The sequence below is a fragment of the Ursus maritimus genome, unplaced genomic scaffold (genome assembly GCF_017311325.1).
Source record: "Ursus maritimus isolate PB19 unplaced genomic scaffold, ASM1731132v1 scaffold_20, whole genome shotgun sequence".
In the NCBI taxonomy this organism is placed as follows: domain Eukaryota; kingdom Metazoa; phylum Chordata; class Mammalia; order Carnivora; family Ursidae; genus Ursus; species Ursus maritimus.
The window spans coordinates 13403575-13422036 of NW_024424453.1; the positions used below are offsets into that span (position 1 = coordinate 13403575).

Sequence of the window (18462 nt, forward strand, 5' to 3'; positions counted from 1 at the left end):
CGGCTCAGGGCGTGATCCCGGCGTTCTGGGATCGAGCCCCACATCAGGCTCCTCCGCTATGAGCCTGCTTCTTCCTCTCCCACTCCCCCTGCTTGTGTTCCCTCTCTCGCTGGCTGTCTCTATCTCTGTTAAATAAATAAAATCTTTAAAAAATAAAATAAAATAAGAGCTCCTTAAGTGTTTATAAAGTTACATTCAGAATGCCGTCATTATTGCACAGCGAAAAAAATCATCAACAAAACCAAAGACAATCTACTGAACGGGAGAAGATTTTTGCAAACAATATAACCAAAAAGGAATTAGTACCCAAAATATATAAAGAGCTTATAAAACTCAAAGCTAGGAAAACAAAAATAGTATGATCCAAAAATGAGGAGAGGACTGAACAGACATTTTTCCAAAGAAGAACTACAGATGGCCAACAGACACATGCTCAACATGAGGAAAACATCATCAGGGAAATGCAAATCAAAACCACAATAACATATCACCCTACACCAGTCAGAATGGCTAGTGTCAAAAAGACAAGAAATAACAAGTGTTGGCAAAGACATGGAGAAAAAGGAACCCTCGTGCACTATTGGTGGCAACGTAAACTGGTGCAGCCAAACCGTGGAAAAAAGTACAGAAGTTCCTTAGAAAATTAAAAATAAAGAGAGGCACCTTCGTGGCTCAGTCGGTTAAGCGTCCAACTCTTCCTTTTGCCTCAGGTCATGATCTCAGGGTCATGGATTGAGTCCCACGCAAGACCCTCTCCCTCTAGCCCTCCCCCCATGCTCGCTCTCTCTCAAATAAATAAATCTTTAAAAAAAAGGAAAAACAGAAATACCATATGATCCAGTAATTCCAGTACTGGGCACTTACTCAAAGAAAATGAAAACACTAATTTGAAAAGGCATATGCACCCTATGTTTACTGCAGCATTACTTACAATAGCCAAGATATGAAAACAATTAAGTGTACATCCATAGATGAATGGATAAAGAAGAAGTGGTGCATATCTACAATGGAATATTACTCAGCCATAGAAAAGAATGAGATCTTGCCATTTGCAACACCATGTATGGATCTAGGGAGTATTAAGCTAAGTGAAATAAGTCAGACAAAAAGACAAATACCGTATGATCTCACTTATATATGGAATCCAAAAAACAAATGAATACACAAACAAAAGCAGAAGCAGAATGTCCTGATTATGCCTGACAAAGCACTAAGGAATATTTACTATTTAAAAGAGAAGGAATAAAATAAAAAGCAATCTATGCTTTATCAAATAATGAGGTAGCACTAAAAACATAGTAAGCCAATACTCAAACTCACCTTTCTACCGGTCAAACTGGATTCTCTCCTCAGACTTCTCTTGCCAGGACTGAAACTGAAGTCTATGCCCCTCCCAGCCGTAAATCATAGCCCCATATATACCATATTTCTGCAATGGTTCCCAGCACCCATCCTTTCCCATCTAATTTCAGCTCCTCATTGCTTCTCACTCAAAATGACCGCACCATAATATTCCCCCTACCTGGTTTCTTGTCTTCTGCTTTCTCCCCTAACACTACGGAATCCAACGTCCACAGATTTACTGAGTACTGAGCCCTCCAGGGTTAGTAAACCATCTAAGATTGACTTAAGTGATCTAAGATTTGGTCTCAGCCTTTTCTTCATGCAGATTCTGCTCAGATACTCCAAGCACCCAGACTGCCTGAGAATCACCAAACACTCCCCACATCTCAGTCATCTGCATCATCCCCCATACCTGACTCCATTCCCTCCCTCCACAGAAGCATCTCTTCACCGTACCTCAGCCAGAGGACTATACTTCCTGGATTTCCACCAGTTCTAACAGTGTCATTGCAGGGTCCACAGATCCCTTATCACCCCCTCTATACCGTAACCTTCTAAACATAGCAAAAATATTCTCTAGCATGGGAGCCAGGGGGACAGCCCCCAGTCAATACACATTTGTTAGAATTTTCCTTAAGTACTTGATCAAAAAACAAAGACTCACAACATGGCAAGGGATAGGGCGAATTTCTCCAGAGAACCTTCTCCTGGAAGATAACAACAGAGTTTGTAAAATGTATTCTGAGCTTTGAAAATGTGTTATTCACAACTTCTTAAGAAACAGGCCATAACCACTCAAGGGGGAAAAAATGAACTTCGGTGACTAAAAAGAAACAAGATAACCTTTAAAAGTTCTTTCTTAGGGATTTTCCCTTATTAATTATTTCATATCCACCAATCAAATAGCACATTCAGACCTCACAACTGAAAGGTAAAATGAACTGTATGTTGACCCAGTAACACTGTACAGTCAATAAAAAGGCAGAAAACCAAAAGGACAAGCAAGGGGAATGAATATACTCAGCCACTCTTATAATTGAGTTCACATTCCAAGAATATGCAAAACACTTTTGCCTTCAAAATATTTCCAACTTATACTCTCTGTTTCATTAAAAAGGGAAAACCGAGACAGTGTTTAAGTAAATGCAGAAACAGCAACACCCCGGAAGCCCTGTTGTCTGTCTATGCCTCACTTAAAAAGTACTCTTGCCTAATCACATCTGTCGCTCTCAGATTTGAAGCTGCCAATCTCAGTGAGAGTCAGGGGAAAAAGTCTTTGGACTAATCCAGGTGGGCAAGGGGATGACGTGCTTTAAAAAAATTTTCAAAATGTGAACCTAAAGCACAGTGGTTCCAGAGAGAAGGCAGACCGAGAGCCGCACACGCACTACGGCAGAAATGTCCTGATCACCAGCATTTCTTAACCAAGGAATAGCCTCCTACCCAAAGATCATAAAAAAGCTTCAGGATGCAAACTATTTTGAGTTGAGGGCATCCTGAGCAGCAAACTCCAGGAAAAGAGTGGGCACAGCAGCATACCATTCCCACCGCTCAGTGGTCCTGGAATTCAAACTAAGGGGGCAGGAGGGCAGGGGGTGGCTGCATGGACCTGCTGGCCTCCTTTGTAACCACTGTTTCCACCCAACATTTTCATTTTAAGAAGCATAATGAAGTGCTGGGTCACTGGAGTCTAACTGTGCAGCTTTGGACAAGGCCTGAGTTTCCCCATCTGTCAAGAGTGGGCTTTCCTAATGTATCATGGATTTTCTTAAAGAAAATTAAGTTCTCAGACCCATGTCTGGCTGTGGCAGTGGCTACCTACCCCAATATTCATTTTCCCATTCCTTGTTAGCTCCAAAGGACTACTATGCTACGTTTAGAAAACAAATTTTACAAATGTTAAACATAAAAATGACATTCCTACTGAAATACTGTTTGGTATTTGTGTTCAATAAAATCAAAAGCATGATTTGTGTGCATAACAGTAAGATTTTCTTTGACAATTCATGGGGCAATTTTGCTCTTTCAGTTTTTATTTAAAACAAAATATCCATTAAAGTAACTAGCACGTCATTTCTTAAAAAGTATTGCCATGACCAAGGTCAGGGAAAAATAACTTCACCTCACTTCTTCCCACTTGGGTTTCTAAAATACTGGGTTAGTGATGATATGTAAGTTCCCAGAACACTAACAAAATACACTCTGAAAAACATTCGTCCTTAATGAAACAGATAAAGAAGTGACTTCTGGAAATTTCAAATGGAACTTGTGTTAAAAACAAAACAGGGATGGTAGCCCCCAAAAAAGCATATTTCCACCTGAATAAACTTCCACAGAGTATCAGATTGCCTCAAGGTCATTCTCATAAGGAAGAACATGGTTTAGTTTCACTATTAAAAGATGGGTTTCTCACCATTCCAAAAAGGAAATGGAAAACTGAGAACTAGGGTCCTTCAGCTCTTTTCTATCTGGCAATCCAGACAAAAAAACTGTGGCTACAGACTTTTAAGAACAGTTGAATATACTTCTTAATTCTGTCTGGGTATAACCCCACCAAAGTGAACAGGGAAGTAAACATATAGATATGCCTACCTAAAAAAAGAAAAAAGAAACTTTACTACCCAAAATCTTTCGTTCCAGTTTTCCTGCATACCACGTTAGAACCACTCACCACTCCACCGACAGCCAGCTCTGTCTCACCAAATCCTCTGCATCCCAGCCTCTCTGTCCCCCACTGCATATAAACCCCGAGCATCACTGCTCACTTACTTGACAAGCTGCAAGCATGTCTTTTCTGAAGTGTATTTTTCATTGAGTCCTATTTCCAACAACGCACACAAATTCTTTCCTAGCACTGTTACGATGAGAGTTGACATTGGTTCTTAACCAAAAACCAAATACAAAGTTTAAGATTTGGGTTTTTCATCTAATTTGTAAGTGAATATATGTAAAAAGTCGTCTTCTGCAGCATGGTGATAATAATAGCATTAATAATTACTATTCATATTCACTATTGGTACTATTACTACATGAATTTGGGAGAACACCAGAATACGCGAAACAAATGGCCACTATCATCATAAGCATCCTTGCATTGTTTTGGGGGTTTTTTTTCCCTAAAGTTCCCTTAAACTCTCCCTAAATTCCCTTTAGCTTGACATCTCATTTAGTCTTTTGAGAGATTTTTCTTTTTAAAAGCGAATACCAAAAGGATTCATTTTGGATTCTCGAGAAGTTTTTTGTTGTTGTTATTGTTATTGTTGTTATTTTCATCGGGAAGATTGACTAAGAATTACTAAGAGAAAGGGACACAAAACCAAAGCACCTACCAAACCAATGAAGCAACACTAGAAATCAGACCCTAACTGACCAAGAAATGGTTTTGCACTTAACAAATCAATCTTGGACCAGCAGACTTAGGACTCCAGAAAATATGGTTGAGACATGAGTTCATATCCTCTTTTATAAAAGCTACACTTATTCAAGAAAGATAACCTAACAAGGCCAATCGACCACGTGGATGAGATACAGTGACTTTTTATTAGGTCCCTCACCATGCTGAGCTCCATTTAGACGCTCAGTAAACATGTGCTCACCACAGGCAGAATGATCATTTATCCCAACAATTTAAATACACAGGAGGGTCCCTTTACATACAATCTATTTATTACTAAATACCAGGCTCAGTTCATTAAGCTATTTGGGCCAAACTGACAAATGCTCATGGCAGGTCTATTCTTGTTAAGAGAAAGAGATCTGATATATCCTTGAAAGAAAAAATTACAACTATATAACAGTAAGTACAATATAACATTTTAAGTGGGTGTGCATATACATTGAAAAATTTTAAAATCTGTGCTGAAATTTGTGCCAATTTATGTACCAAAACCATTAACAATAATTTATCTCTGTGCATATAATTTTCCTCTTCTACTTCCAGATTTTTCCACAATGAACAAAAAAGAATAAAGATAAATAAAACATGAACTTTACCAGACTATGTTAAATAACATCTTTTTTTATTAATAGAGGTCTCAACAAAACCCAAACTGCAACAACTGTTTTAGTTATAACTTCAAAAGGCTGATGAGGTTAAATTATACTCTAATAGCATTTTGGATGTATACTAAAGAAATTTTGCTTAAAAACCTAATATATTTAACTCATAACCCCTTTCAAGGCATAAAAAGTGATGTTCTCTAAAATCATTATGATGGAAAACATATCTTGGATGCTTTAAAAAAAAATGCTAGGCACTACAACGGACAATAAAAATCTTTCCTCTAAAAGAATACAGAAACACACAAAAGAAAGCACACACCAAACTGAACCTCTCGGGGAGACTTTCAGACAGTTAAACTATTTACAAACCACAGTTTCATCTACGTCAATATGCAACACTTTAAAACCACACGAAAAGGAAAGGAAATTTTTAGTACAGCCAACCTTCGTGCGATGGAGCTGCTCGTGCTCCTGCTGAGGCCAGACGGCCAGCTCAAGCTTCTCTGAGGACCTGCAGCGAGCCCGCGGCGGCTCGGAGAATATACCCCCAGGTAGGCCTTTTTAAATACTTGATATACTCAAATATCTTTCCATCTAAGGGGAAGCTAGGATGTTCAATGTTTAAAACATGTTAAGTTGGAAATGCCAAGTGTAATAAGGCTGCTGTGTGTGAGGGCAACATTACTAAACTCTAAACAGATTCTCGCTATGAACTGCACTATAATTTTCTTCTGATGACCCCAAGCATTCCTCTCAAAAAAAAATTTTTAATTTATACAAGACTGAATACTTACTTACAGGTGAGCGTAACTATTCAGTAAACTCAATTTTATAACATGGATAAACGCCATGTTGTAGGTCTTTACAACAGGGCACAACAGATCTTGAAATGTCTTCCTCCACAAAAACTATGATAGGTAATTTCAAGAACATTCTATTGTGACTTTCATTTTTAAAAAAAATCTAATAAGTGTATTTATTTTCTAAGCAATGGGCACTCTACCCCAAACAAAGGAGACACTTGAAATCTCGTCTTGATTTCTGCCGTAGCACCTCAAATTTCCACAGGCTACATAATTGGTTGACAAAACATCTATCAAGCACTTGGTTTTCAAATTTGTGACAGAGAACACAAAATGCTATTAGAGTATAATTTAACCTCTAATCAACATACCAAAAATTTTAAATGAAGAGATTTGTTTTTCACTGCAATCTAGACTAAGGTTCATGAAAAGCCAGGGCAAGGCACTACAGGAATCTCGAGCATCAGATAGTTATGCTATAATTATTTTTAAATAAATTACCCATAAGTGGTATGTATGGCCAGTTCTAGTTAGAGAATATTAATTATTAATTGATCAAAACAATTTTCTAACCCTCTTTACCACATATCCCTCTATACAATGAGACTTTACTGTATGATTGTATGAGCAATAGGATCACTTTAAAAAACTTAGTACTATGTTAACAATTATCATATAGCGTTTGAAATACAAAAGCATAACCTAAAATCCTAGCACCTGGTAAAGAAACAATGCACTAAGGTGGGAGATGGAGATGAGGATCAATTTATACCAACACTAGTTTTTGACCTAGAGAAGAAAAGGGTGGTCAGAACGCCAAGGTTCAAATAAACGGTTACTATCCAAAAAACAGAGTCCTAAGAAGTCAGTGAAGCCTAGAGCAGACTTCAGACACGAAGAGCTTATTCTAGGCATTTTAAGATAGGAAGGATTTGGATGTAGGAAGGATAAGGGCAGAAAGTCTAGAAAACGATCAACAGGGTCCAATTCTTGCCTGCTCTTACAAGCTGGAAAACCTTGAGCAACATCCAAGTGCCAGACCTCAGTCTCCTCAACTGATCTGAGACTTGGACTAGATGCTATCAGTAAAGGCTACCTCCATCCATCCTTAAAGTCCTATGATTCCCCAAATTTTATCACCACCAAGAATACAAAGGCAGGAAGGAGCAGTTCACAGCAGAGTATAGATACAACCAATCTAGGGAACTGGGATAAAGAGAGTACGGACAGTTTGCAGCAACTAGGTCATGGGAACTTTGAAAGTAAGGGAGATTCAGATTTAAAAGACAGAACCTAGGTCTGGTTTTAAAAATATATATATGATAAAAGGAAACACCAAAATACTTGAAATCTGAACTTCTCTCATTAGTATTTAGGGGAAAAGTTAAGAACTAATATTTTCTTTCTGCTCTTTCACATGAAAATTGCCGAGAATATAGTTCCTGCCACATAGTAAGCACTTAGTAAGGCTGGCTGTTATAATAATAGTTATTATCATCGCCATCACCATGATTATTACTATTACTGAGACAGAGTTCTAGAGTGGTTTTGAACATAGCTTCTGAGATCAGACTGTCTGAGTTGGAATCTTGGCTCTATAATTTACAACTATATAACCTTGGGTGTTACTGAATCTCATTGTGCCACAGTTTTCTCATTTGTAAAGTAGGGATAATAACACCTATGGGATAGGAATGATGAAAGGTTAAATAAGTACATGTAAAGTACTTAGCACAGTGCCAGACACAAAGTAAGTACTCAATTATTTTCATTGAGTTTACTGCAGAATGAATTACGCATAAACCCTAAAGTCCCAACCTCAAATCAGGAAAGAGAAAGGATATGTACCCTTTTAAATGACACTTTATAAAGTTTTATGTAGATCTGCCTTATCAATCTGCTTATATTGTTTCATCCCAAGGTGTATATACTAAATAACCAGGAGAATTAAGGATCAGAAAGGCTTCAAAAGGTTTTTTTTTCCCCCTGTTGTTGTTTTACTTTTAAAGGGAGGTTTCAGAAAATGGGCTTATTCGGCCTTCTTAGTCACTATAATTAAGATTTGCTTTTTCTTTTTTTTTTTTTAAGATTTATTTATTTTGGAGAGATAGAGACGGGGGAACACAGGTGGGGAGAGGGGCAGAGACCCTAAGATCATGACCTGAGCCAAAAGCTCAACCGACTGAGCCACCCAGTCACCCAGATTCACTGTTTTTAAGAAGTTGTGTATCAGGTTTTTTCCTACTAAAACACAAAATCTTCTGGTCTTTAATACAAAAGGAAGGTGTTTAAGATGCGCGAGGAGGGTGCACACCAAGAAGCAGCACCAGGAAGATATATCTGTGGCCCTAAGTGCAAAGTTTGGACCAGGTCAAAGAGAGTAAATGAAGCCTAACTGGTTGAACTTACACTTACGTTCCAGATTTGGAGGGAACATGACAAGATTTTGTCATTATCAGTGTCAATAACAATGGTTCTATGGATATGTCTTATACTTTTGGGCTTAGCTGCCTCAAAACCTACAGTGAAAGGAAACAAGTAGTAGAGTTAGATGTTTTCATACTAACATACCTGAGCTTCTCTCTGAGAATTTTTTAACCAATGATCATATATTCTTGTTCTAGAAGCCTTTAAAATACATTTGTGGTCAAATTTCTCAAAAACACTGACACAGAAACATCTATACAAGCACTGTTTACCAGAAATAGAAAACAAACCACAGAGGTACTTTAAAATTATCCAGTAGCTGGATTTGAAAAAGCAGAAACAGGAGAAATTAATTTTAATCATATATTTAACCTAATATCAGAAATATCACTTCAACATATGCTGAATATAAAAAATATGGAGACATTTTACTAATTGTACTATTTGTACAAAATAGTGTACTTTTACTACTTGTATTATTTTTTATAATATTTCTGAGAAGATCTTTAAAAACTGGTGCGTATTTTGCATTTACAGCCTATGTCAGTTTGGGCTGGCCACATTTCAAGCGCTCAGTAGTCACATGTGGCCACATACTGGACATCACAGGCCTAGGTACTGGGGAATGGGAGTGAGGGAAAAGAAGGAATAAGCACCAATTCAAGCCAGATTCTAACCCTTCAACTCTTCCTGCTAAACAAAAAAATGAAATGCAGTGTGGATTGTGAACACGTTCTGGTAGATGACAAAATGAAGGGCCTACTTTTAAAATAACTCCCTCTAAATTTCAGGACAACTTCCTGTCACCCGTTACCTCCCCTCTCAGCCTAGGTTCCTCCAGAATGAGGAGCTGTTGTCAATCTATGAAAACAGCAAGCCAGGAAGCCTCACTGAAACCTCTTCACGCTCGGCCACAACCAAACCATTTTACCCTCATTTCCTCTCTGTCTGTTTCTCAGAATTTCAGTTCACTTATCCTCTGCAAACTAACTTCCAACCCAAGTGGTAACGAAAAAGCTATCAGAATGCTAAAGTGTGATGTCGAAAATATCCATTCTAGAAGCAAACCTGTATGGGATTTCCCAAAATCGTGAAATCAGACCATGGAAAACCCAGGCCTCCTCACAATCTATGATGTTCCCATCAGTTCCCACCATCTGTTCACCAATAAAATTCTAAGAATTAGAAAAATGTGACCCAGGCATTGTGAGTACAGATGTTTTTGAAGAAAATCATTTTTAATTTTAATTACTAACCTCCCTCCCCCACCCCCTTTTTTTAAACAGATTCTTTGGAGTTTTTTTTGGACAGAGTCATCCTTACTTTCCCTCAAGATGACAAACAGTTCAATCTTCTGCCCAGTTTACACAGATCTGGAGCCATTCACATATTTTTTTTATTTAGTTTTCCTTGTTGGAATTATTGGAAGTGGTTTTGCAACCTGGGCTTTCATACAGAGCAACACAAATCGCAGGTGCGTAAGCATATATTTAATTAATTTGCTTACGGCTGATTTCCTGCTGACTCTAGCATTACCAGTGAAAATCGTTGTGGACTTGGGCGTGGCACCCTGGAAGCTGAAGATATTCCACTGCCAAGTGACAGCCTGCCTCATCTACATCAATATGTACTTATCAATTATCTTCTTAGCATTTGTCAGCATTGATCGCTGTCTTCAGTTGACATACAGCTCCAAGATTTATCGGATACAAGAACCTGGATTTGCCAAAATGATATCGACCGTGGTGTGGCTAATGGTCCTTCTTATAACGGTGCCCAACATGATAATTCCCATCAAAGACATCGAGGAGAAGCCAAATGTGGGATGCATGGAATTCAAAAGGGAGTTTGGCAGAAATTGGCATTTGCTGACAAATTTCATATGTGTAGCAATATTTTTAAATTTCTCAGCCATCATTTTAATATCTAACTGCCTTGTAATTCGACAACTCTACAGAAACAAAGATAATGAAAATTATCCATATGTGAAAAAAGCCCTCATCAACATACTTTTAGTGACTACAGGCTACATCATATGTTTTGTTCCGTATCACATTGTCCGAATCCCATACACCCTGAGCCAGACAGAGGTAATATCTGATTGCCCGACCAGGATTTCACTCTTCAAAGCCAAAGAGGCTACACTGCTCCTTGCTGTGTCGAACCTGTGTTTTGATCCTATCTTGTACTATCATCTCTCAAAAGCATTCCGCTTAAAAGTCAACATGACTTTTGCTTCACAGAAGGAGACCAAGGCTCCAAAAGAAAAATCAAATGGTGAAAACAGTGCATAAAATATGGGATTTTTCATGCTATCACTTCCTCCCTCAATGGACAATAAGCACTGGGAAAAAGAGAAAAGAGACTAAGTAAAAGACAGCTAGCATATGTGGCCTGGTTTACTGAGAAACTGTTTCAAAATACTATAAGTACTCTTGTGGTTGTTAATGATCCTTTATCCAAATATTTGTACAAAAAAACTAAAAGATGCTGTTGGACCAACGTAAAACCTTGCATTATCCTTGAAATCTAAAGGAGTTTTATGACAGACTCAGAGGCATTCATGAAGTATTCATTTAAATACCAGGAACTGACTTCTTGATAGAAATATGCAAAATAATCTCCATGTAAGGTGCCAGAAAGCCCTTAAGCAACACAATTTAAATAAAACCATTTAGATCGTACCAAAAAAAGTCCAGCTGATTTTTAGGTGAAACCACCTGTGCCTGGTTTATTTTTAATCTATCATTTCAAAGATGGTAACCTTTTAGCTCACCACTCCGATTTTTAATATCTAATTGGTTTGTAACACAGGAACTAAGACTGTTTACTTCTAAAAAGGCTTGGAAATACATGGGTAGTTTTTAATGTCCTTTATACACTTCTATCAGTAGGTTATAAATAAAGACTTTCTACTCTAATGACAAATCCAGTGATGTCTTTTTTTGTAGTAACATGAAATAGACCCTACAACATTTTCAAGCAAGTTGTTAAACTATACTGACTGCTGAAACTACTGTTTTGGAACTAGAAACTCACATCAAAGGTATGGAAAAACAGGACTCGTCAAATGGCCTTAAAATAGACATGCCAGAAACACACATAGCAAGACCTTGTAGGGAACACAGCACATGCTGGGCTGGTTGGCGCCACGTCTGAGTCTGACCCCACAGGGGGCCCGCAGCTCTCAGGATCACAACCTTTCGATCAAATTCTCTCTACTGCCAGTAATGCAGAAAGGACTCAATAGATGGTATAAAATAAAAGACTTATTTAGGAAAAAGAAGATTCAAACGTTTAGATAACCATACCTGAGGCTTTGTGGGTTTTTTTTTTTTTTTTCATTTCAATAGCAAAAGCCTATATTACAACGATTGGTAATACATTTGCATTAGGGGCAGTGATTAAGAAATGGTGTTCCTGGCAGCTCTTTCGAGCACGAGCTCGCCCACTCTCACATCTCAAGAGTGCACTTTTCACTTTAATAAACTTTCCCGTGTTAGAAAGAAAGAAAGAAAGAAAGAAAGAAAGAAAGAAAGAAAGAAAGAAAGAAAAGAAAAGAAAAGAAAGGAAGAGGTGTTCCTGGAAACTAACAAAACAAGTTTGATTCCAGAGTCATTTTCAGTTCTGTATTGAAAATAATTATTTTCTGAAGCTTGAACCCAAGACAACTATGGTGTACAATTTCAGTATCCCCTGAGCTTGAAGAGAATAACAGATGAGAAAAATGCACCCCAAAAAGTACCTATCACACTTGCACCACAGTGAGTCCTGGACAAATTCTAGCTAGCTAGTGGTCATGACAGGAGCCCCCCTCAGCTTCCCGTATCTGCCCCAGGATGTAAAGGGCACAGCTAGGCTACAGGCTGCTGGAAGGGCAGCCCACTAGAACCCGTGCTTGCTGACGGTCTAACGTGTTTTTACTGGCCGACAGATCAAGACAGGATTCATATGAGCATACATGAAACCACTAGTTTCTTTTCCTGAGTCTTTTGGTCAAGTCCCCATTAGTCTTCTCTCCTTGGTCTTCACTCACTAGGGCTACATCTTCAAGATGGGGCGGTGGGGGGGGACAATTTTTTTTTTTTTTAAATCATAGTCTTATATGTTTCTCACATTCATGCATGATAGGTTAGTCAATTTTTCCCTCTTTATTAAGAAAGAGAACCAGACTCTCTACAGCATTCCCAATGTCAATGTTACATTAGTATATCCGTTCGTTTCCCCTTACTGATGTTTTATTCTAAATGACACTCACAGTAAAGGGAGGCCTAAGGCAACTGGTGATAGAAGACTATTAAAAACTTGTATCCTACAACATTAATTTTCTAGCAGTTGTTTTATGATTGTATTACAGTTATGTCAGAATCCATCATGAGAGACTTAAACAGTAGAAATCATTCACACTCCTTCCTCTAAGGTGGTGGACAGTCTTTAGAATGTTACATGCTGTGAATGACTGTGAAGCCAAGGATTACATGAACAACAGAATAAAGATGTCTATGCTTGGGTAGTGCCCTGCACACCAAGACACATGGAAGAGGGAGACCAGCAAAGCTCTACCTACCCAAGAGAGAAACAGAATCCTCAACCAATTTCGACCATATCCAACATTTTGCTGTATTTGCTTTATTACCCCTCTCCTTTTTATTTAAATTAACTTTTCATTTTGGAATACTTTAAGATTTACAGAAAAGGTACACAGATAGTACAGCAAGTTCCCATATACCTTTCATCCAGTCTGCCCTAATGTTAATGTCTTACATCACCATGATACATTGGCCAAAAGTAGGAAATTAACACTGGTGCATTAACAGTTAACTAAACTCCAGACTTCAATATCCTGCCTCCCCCCACTTTTGACACCAACTATTTTAAGACCAATCCCAGACATTATAATAGTTCATCCATAAATTCTTCAGAACACATCTCTAAAATATCAGGCTACCCTTTCTCTTGCTCTAAATGCACAGTGAGATTGTTCCGTTATGTTGGAAATCAGTGATGTGTACGGGTACAGCAAAAAATAAAAAATAAAAATGTATTTAGCCAGTGATGAGCAAGAAAGAACTGTCGCAACTTTTGACATAGCTCTGGACACAGAAAAACTGACACCAAAAAGAAGATTCTTAATTGTAATAAAAAGTACATGGCTGTAGTGATTTTGAAAGTTCCAAAACAACAAAAAAATTTTAAAAATTAAGAAAATATTTAGTTTGCAGAGCAAAACTCAAGATATCCAGGAGATAACACTATATGTACACCTCACAATTACACTGTTTAAATAGTAATAATAGTGTGCAAAAAAAAAAAAAAAAAAAAAAAAAAAAGCTCATTAAAATTTCTCTTAAAATTCCTGGAAAAAAAGTAAACCTAAAAATATAAACACATTTACAGATTTTGGCCCAATTTTCGTTAATATCAAAAAACCAATCTTGTTTCCCTTTAGTTAAAAAGCACGTCACTTGCTATGAGTTAAACACTAAATTTCCTGGTAAGTATTTCTCATATGCTGTTCAACTCTTAAATTCATCAGACTAATCCAAGTCCATGTCATATACAACTTCCTCTATGAAGCGTTAACCAACTTCTCAATCAGATCTCTCTCTCCCCTCCAATATTTATTCTTTGAGAGTGGAAGAGACCCAGGAATGTCAAACGGTTCACCTTCCAGTGGACACTTGGGTTTTTACTCAATTACTGCATGTATTTATTGCGTATCATTTCACATTTGTCACTCTCCTATCTTATTCACCTTTCCTGTGTCCCGAAATTCTCATTCATCTGTGTAATACCAAGCACCTACCACAGTACAGGGGACATAAAAGCTACTCAGTAAATGAGCTTCAAATGAAGTGGGAAAGCACATTTAGACGTCATTTGCAGTCATGCAAATGCTCTTGATAAACGGATACTAATCTAGAAAATTCCACTAATTCTAGTTAGCCAGTAGTATCACATCACAAATTTGAACTACAACTGTACATATGCGATCCTAAGTATCATAAAAGAAGCAGTAAATGGAAAAACTCACCTGTTTCCGTATTTATTACTCAGGCAAGTAGAACAGTCGACAGTTAATGATTCTATAATGAAACAATCAGGTTCTCAACTGATTGAAGCCGTGACTTACCAGAGGTATGGGAAAATGTGTTGCATACTGCAGATGTCGCAGGAGGTCATAATTAGATGGAAAAATTAGCTCCCTGGGTTTTTCTCTCTTAAGCAACTTCTCACCATTAACAGACATTCTTCTGCCCAAGGAAGGGTTGGCATTCTCACAGGACTCTCCAGGCATGGGAGAAAAAATCTAAGTCATGTAAAACAAATGTTGGAGATTGTAAATGAGAGAGAACAACACCAAAACACCGTGACATACCAGAACTCCAAACACACAAGACACTCCTACACTCTCTCTTCCTTCTTTAAACACTGAGAAAATATATAAAGAAAATAAAGAAATTGTGTTAATTTCCACAAAAGTCATATTCAGATTAGTAGGAAACTACCAACATTATCTCCCATTTTGAAGAGGAGAAAATGACAACCACACATGTAAGAACTGTACAAAGCTACACTTCCCAGAGGACCAGAGACAACATCAGACTCATAAGTTAAGTGTTTCCTCATAGGGCTACATTTCCCACTAAAACATACACACAGAAATAATTAATAAAACTAATGAGTAACAGAAAAGTTTTAGTACCCCAAACAGTATGTTTTTTATAAAGCACCTCACTGAGATCCATAAGGAAGAAAATACTATAATGACATGAAGATAAAGTAGAAGTAGTATAACAAGTCCAGAGGCAGGCTATAATTTACAAACTGAACACATACATAGCAAATCAACATGGACTGTCATGATGAAACTATACACGTATTCCTGAGATGAGGGTCTCAAAATGAACAAAAGAGTCACAGTTAACTAGGAGGACAGGAGTGTCCTAATCAACAAAGGAGGCAATGCAACCAAAACTAAGGATGAAATGAAATGAGACAATTGCACAAGATGAGTGACTGTACCCTAGAAAGAAATATGGTAGGATCACATTTACATCACAGGTACACAAGTCATTCCAGTATACAGGGCAAGGAACAGAAGGACGGAGACAAGCTGGGATAGGGGTGGGGAAGAGGGGTTAATAGGCAATAAGAATTTGAAGGTTGAACCTACTGGAAATTCCGAACCAAAGTCAGTTTTAAAGTCATTCTTGTCTACTTCATCAAAAATATTAGTTCCTGAGTCAATGCCCATATGTGCCATTATAGTCTGTTCCTGATAATTGCCAGAGAAAGAAAGTGACACTGTAAATTGTATAGTTCATTAAAAAACTGAAGCTAAAATATGACAGTGATGTTTTTAACCACCCCAGGTCTTTTCTCTCCCTAGTATCAATTTTTCCCAAAAAAAGAGAAGGAAGTTTTAAGACATGAACTTGCTTTGCAAAATCACATTCTTTATCTTCATGAGATTTAACTTTCATGATACTTAAAGGAAAGAGCCCACAAACTTAAAACATTAAAAACAAACTGGCCATAATGTCCCTCCTGCAGGCTATTCCCAGACACTTGCTCACCAAATTTTCGTAGAAAAATCTGAAACTATACCCAAGATTTAAGATACCTCGATATCCAAGAACAGAAAGGAAGAAACAGAAACATAAAAGAAGCATAAACAGGTAAAGTAACTTTAGTTTTTAGACTTTTATAACTTCTACTGTGGGCAAATTTGGAAACAACAGTATTTACATTAAGGAAATAATTTTTAAAATTCCTGTACCATTTGATTGCCAAATCTTAAGAATAGAAACTATGAACCCACACATGTAATTCTAATGCCAGGTCTTTTAATTACAAGGATAACCAGTGTTTTAAAAATATTATCACAGTGTATGCTTAAGCTCTCACAGAACCATCAGTAGGCTTGATTTTAAGGAACTGCCACAATCTCTCACCATTTTCCACTCTTTCCCTCTACCACCTCCATGCTTTCTGCCTTGAAAACTTCTTTAAGTATCTGGAACAATGTCCAAAACACCAGAAATTGGCAGAAAATTATAAAGTCATACTCACAGTATAAAATAATTTGTTGAAAACAATTCCACAACATTTGACCGTTTTTAATTAATTGAAATGAAAATATTATGTGTTATGATCAAAACAGGATTTCTCACTTCGTAGGAACGACAGAAGCAATGGATGAATTGGGGGAAAGATGTTCCTTAGAACAAGATTTTAGGCCAAAATCAGTCTGATTTTAAGGCACAGCATTAAAGAAAAACTGGAAATTAGAAATACATAAAATTGGAAGCATATAATTCCTATAGAGTAAAAAATGTTATGGGCTATCAAATCTTTTCATTAATTTTAGAGTGTCCAAAAGAAAATTCTGGAATGTATATATTCCATATATTTTTCATAAGTGAGGAGTAGAGATAAATGAGTTCTATAACAGGAGAATACAATTAAAATGTGATCACCCTTCCACCACCAAATAATCTGCTCCAAGTGGTTTCCCAGCTGAGTGTTGTTTCAGGGCTGGGGAACCACTCCCAGGGCCATACCTCCATTTTCATGTCATGGTCCTTTGGGTAGTGTTCATCCACATTTTCTCCAGCCGGCGACCGCGGTCGGGTTGAGGCGGTGACGGATAAGTCTCCTCGAGATATGAGGGTGCACATGTATGCATCATGAGAGAAGACATCATGTCGGATGAACTCACAGAAAAGCAGCACCAGATTCACAAATTCCACCTTCTCACATTCACTATTTGGATCCGCTGTGGAGAAACAAATCAACAATTCAGTCCCCTTAACATGGTAGGAAAAAAACACCAAATAGAAAGGTTTAACAAGGGGTGCCTGGGTGGCTCAGTGGGTTAAGTGTCCACCTTCAGCCCAGGTCATGCTCTCAGCATCCTGGGATCGAGCCCACATTGGGCTCCCTGCTCAGCGGGGGAAGCAGGGAGGGTCTGCTTCTTCCCTGCCCTCCCCCCCCCACCTCCCCACTCTCTCTCTCTTTCTCTCTCGAATAAATTTTTTTTAAAAGCAAATCTTAAGGAAAAAAAAAGAGGAAGGCTTAAGAACATTTTCATATATTTTTTTTACACAATATTTGTTATTGGAAAATGTACTATGAGATGCCAAGCATTTTGTGCAGAGCAGGCACAGAGGTTTTGACTGCCCCTCTGTACTTGAAAAATAGTATCCAGTATGCTAAGCACAATTTCAAGTTTAAAGATAGCAGTCCCCGGCAAATGAGTAACCCCTTAAGTAATAACAGAAACACACAAAATTTCAGGTAAGGGGGGGAAGAAAAAAGAGCCAAACTGCTCTCCTCTGGTTTTACTATTAAAACAGCTCGTGACTGTTTTCATAGCTTGAGAGTATCTGTGTATTTGTGACATATGTGTGTGTACCTTTCAAGGGACACGTCACAATAAAATAATTCCAGAAGTACTTGAAAAGACAAGTATATGGGATCCACTAAAAAGAGGGAAGCTGTAATTCAAAAAGGCACAAAGATGGAGCTCTCCAGTCTCTCTCAGTTCATGGCCAGTCTATTTAACTCACGTTACAATTTTTAACACTGCAGCTGCACTCTGAAACTTTGTACCCTTGAAAGAGGTTAAAAAAGAGCAACCCTTCAAAGCTGGGGCCCTGCTCCATCACGCTCACCAACGGCCACGGAGGCACACAGATGGATCCAGGGAACGGCAAGTGCGTTCCTTAACAGGTAAGCCTGAGCGTCTGCATCGTCCCCCACCGGAGTCAGGGGCCCACAGCATCTGCACAGCGGCCCAGCACAGCTCTCTCTGGCAGCAGGGAGTGGCAGCCAGAACAAGCAGGGGCATGGAGGAGGAAGAACAAACAGGAGTGGGGAC

General features: G+C 38.1%; 2 protein-coding genes across 3 annotated transcripts in view; one reads left to right on the forward strand and one right to left on the reverse strand.

The window, feature by feature from the left end:
- The first annotated feature begins 5755 nt into the window (after positions 1–5755).
- Positions 5756–11497, forward strand: GPR171 (G protein-coupled receptor 171). The gene is made up of 2 exons (XM_040636676.1): positions 5756–5897; positions 9863–11497. The coding sequence occupies exon 2, from the start codon at positions 9911–9913 to the stop codon at positions 10868–10870; it is 960 nt and encodes a 319-aa protein (XP_040492610.1). The 5' UTR covers positions 5756–5897; positions 9863–9910; the 3' UTR covers positions 10871–11497.
- A 427-nt stretch (positions 11498–11924) lies between these two features.
- The window catches only part of MED12L (mediator complex subunit 12L), a 102551-nt gene continuing 96013 nt past the window's right edge, over positions 11925–18462 (reverse strand). For both annotated transcript variants that reach the window (XM_040636671.1, XM_040636672.1), the window contains 2 exons: positions 17144–17358; positions 11925–14886 (listed from right to left, as the gene is read on the reverse strand). In XM_040636671.1, the coding sequence (XP_040492605.1) occupies positions 14677–14886; positions 17144–17358 (425 nt within the window). In that variant the 3' untranslated portion in view covers positions 11925–14676. The remainder of the gene's footprint in view (positions 14887–17143; positions 17359–18462) is intronic.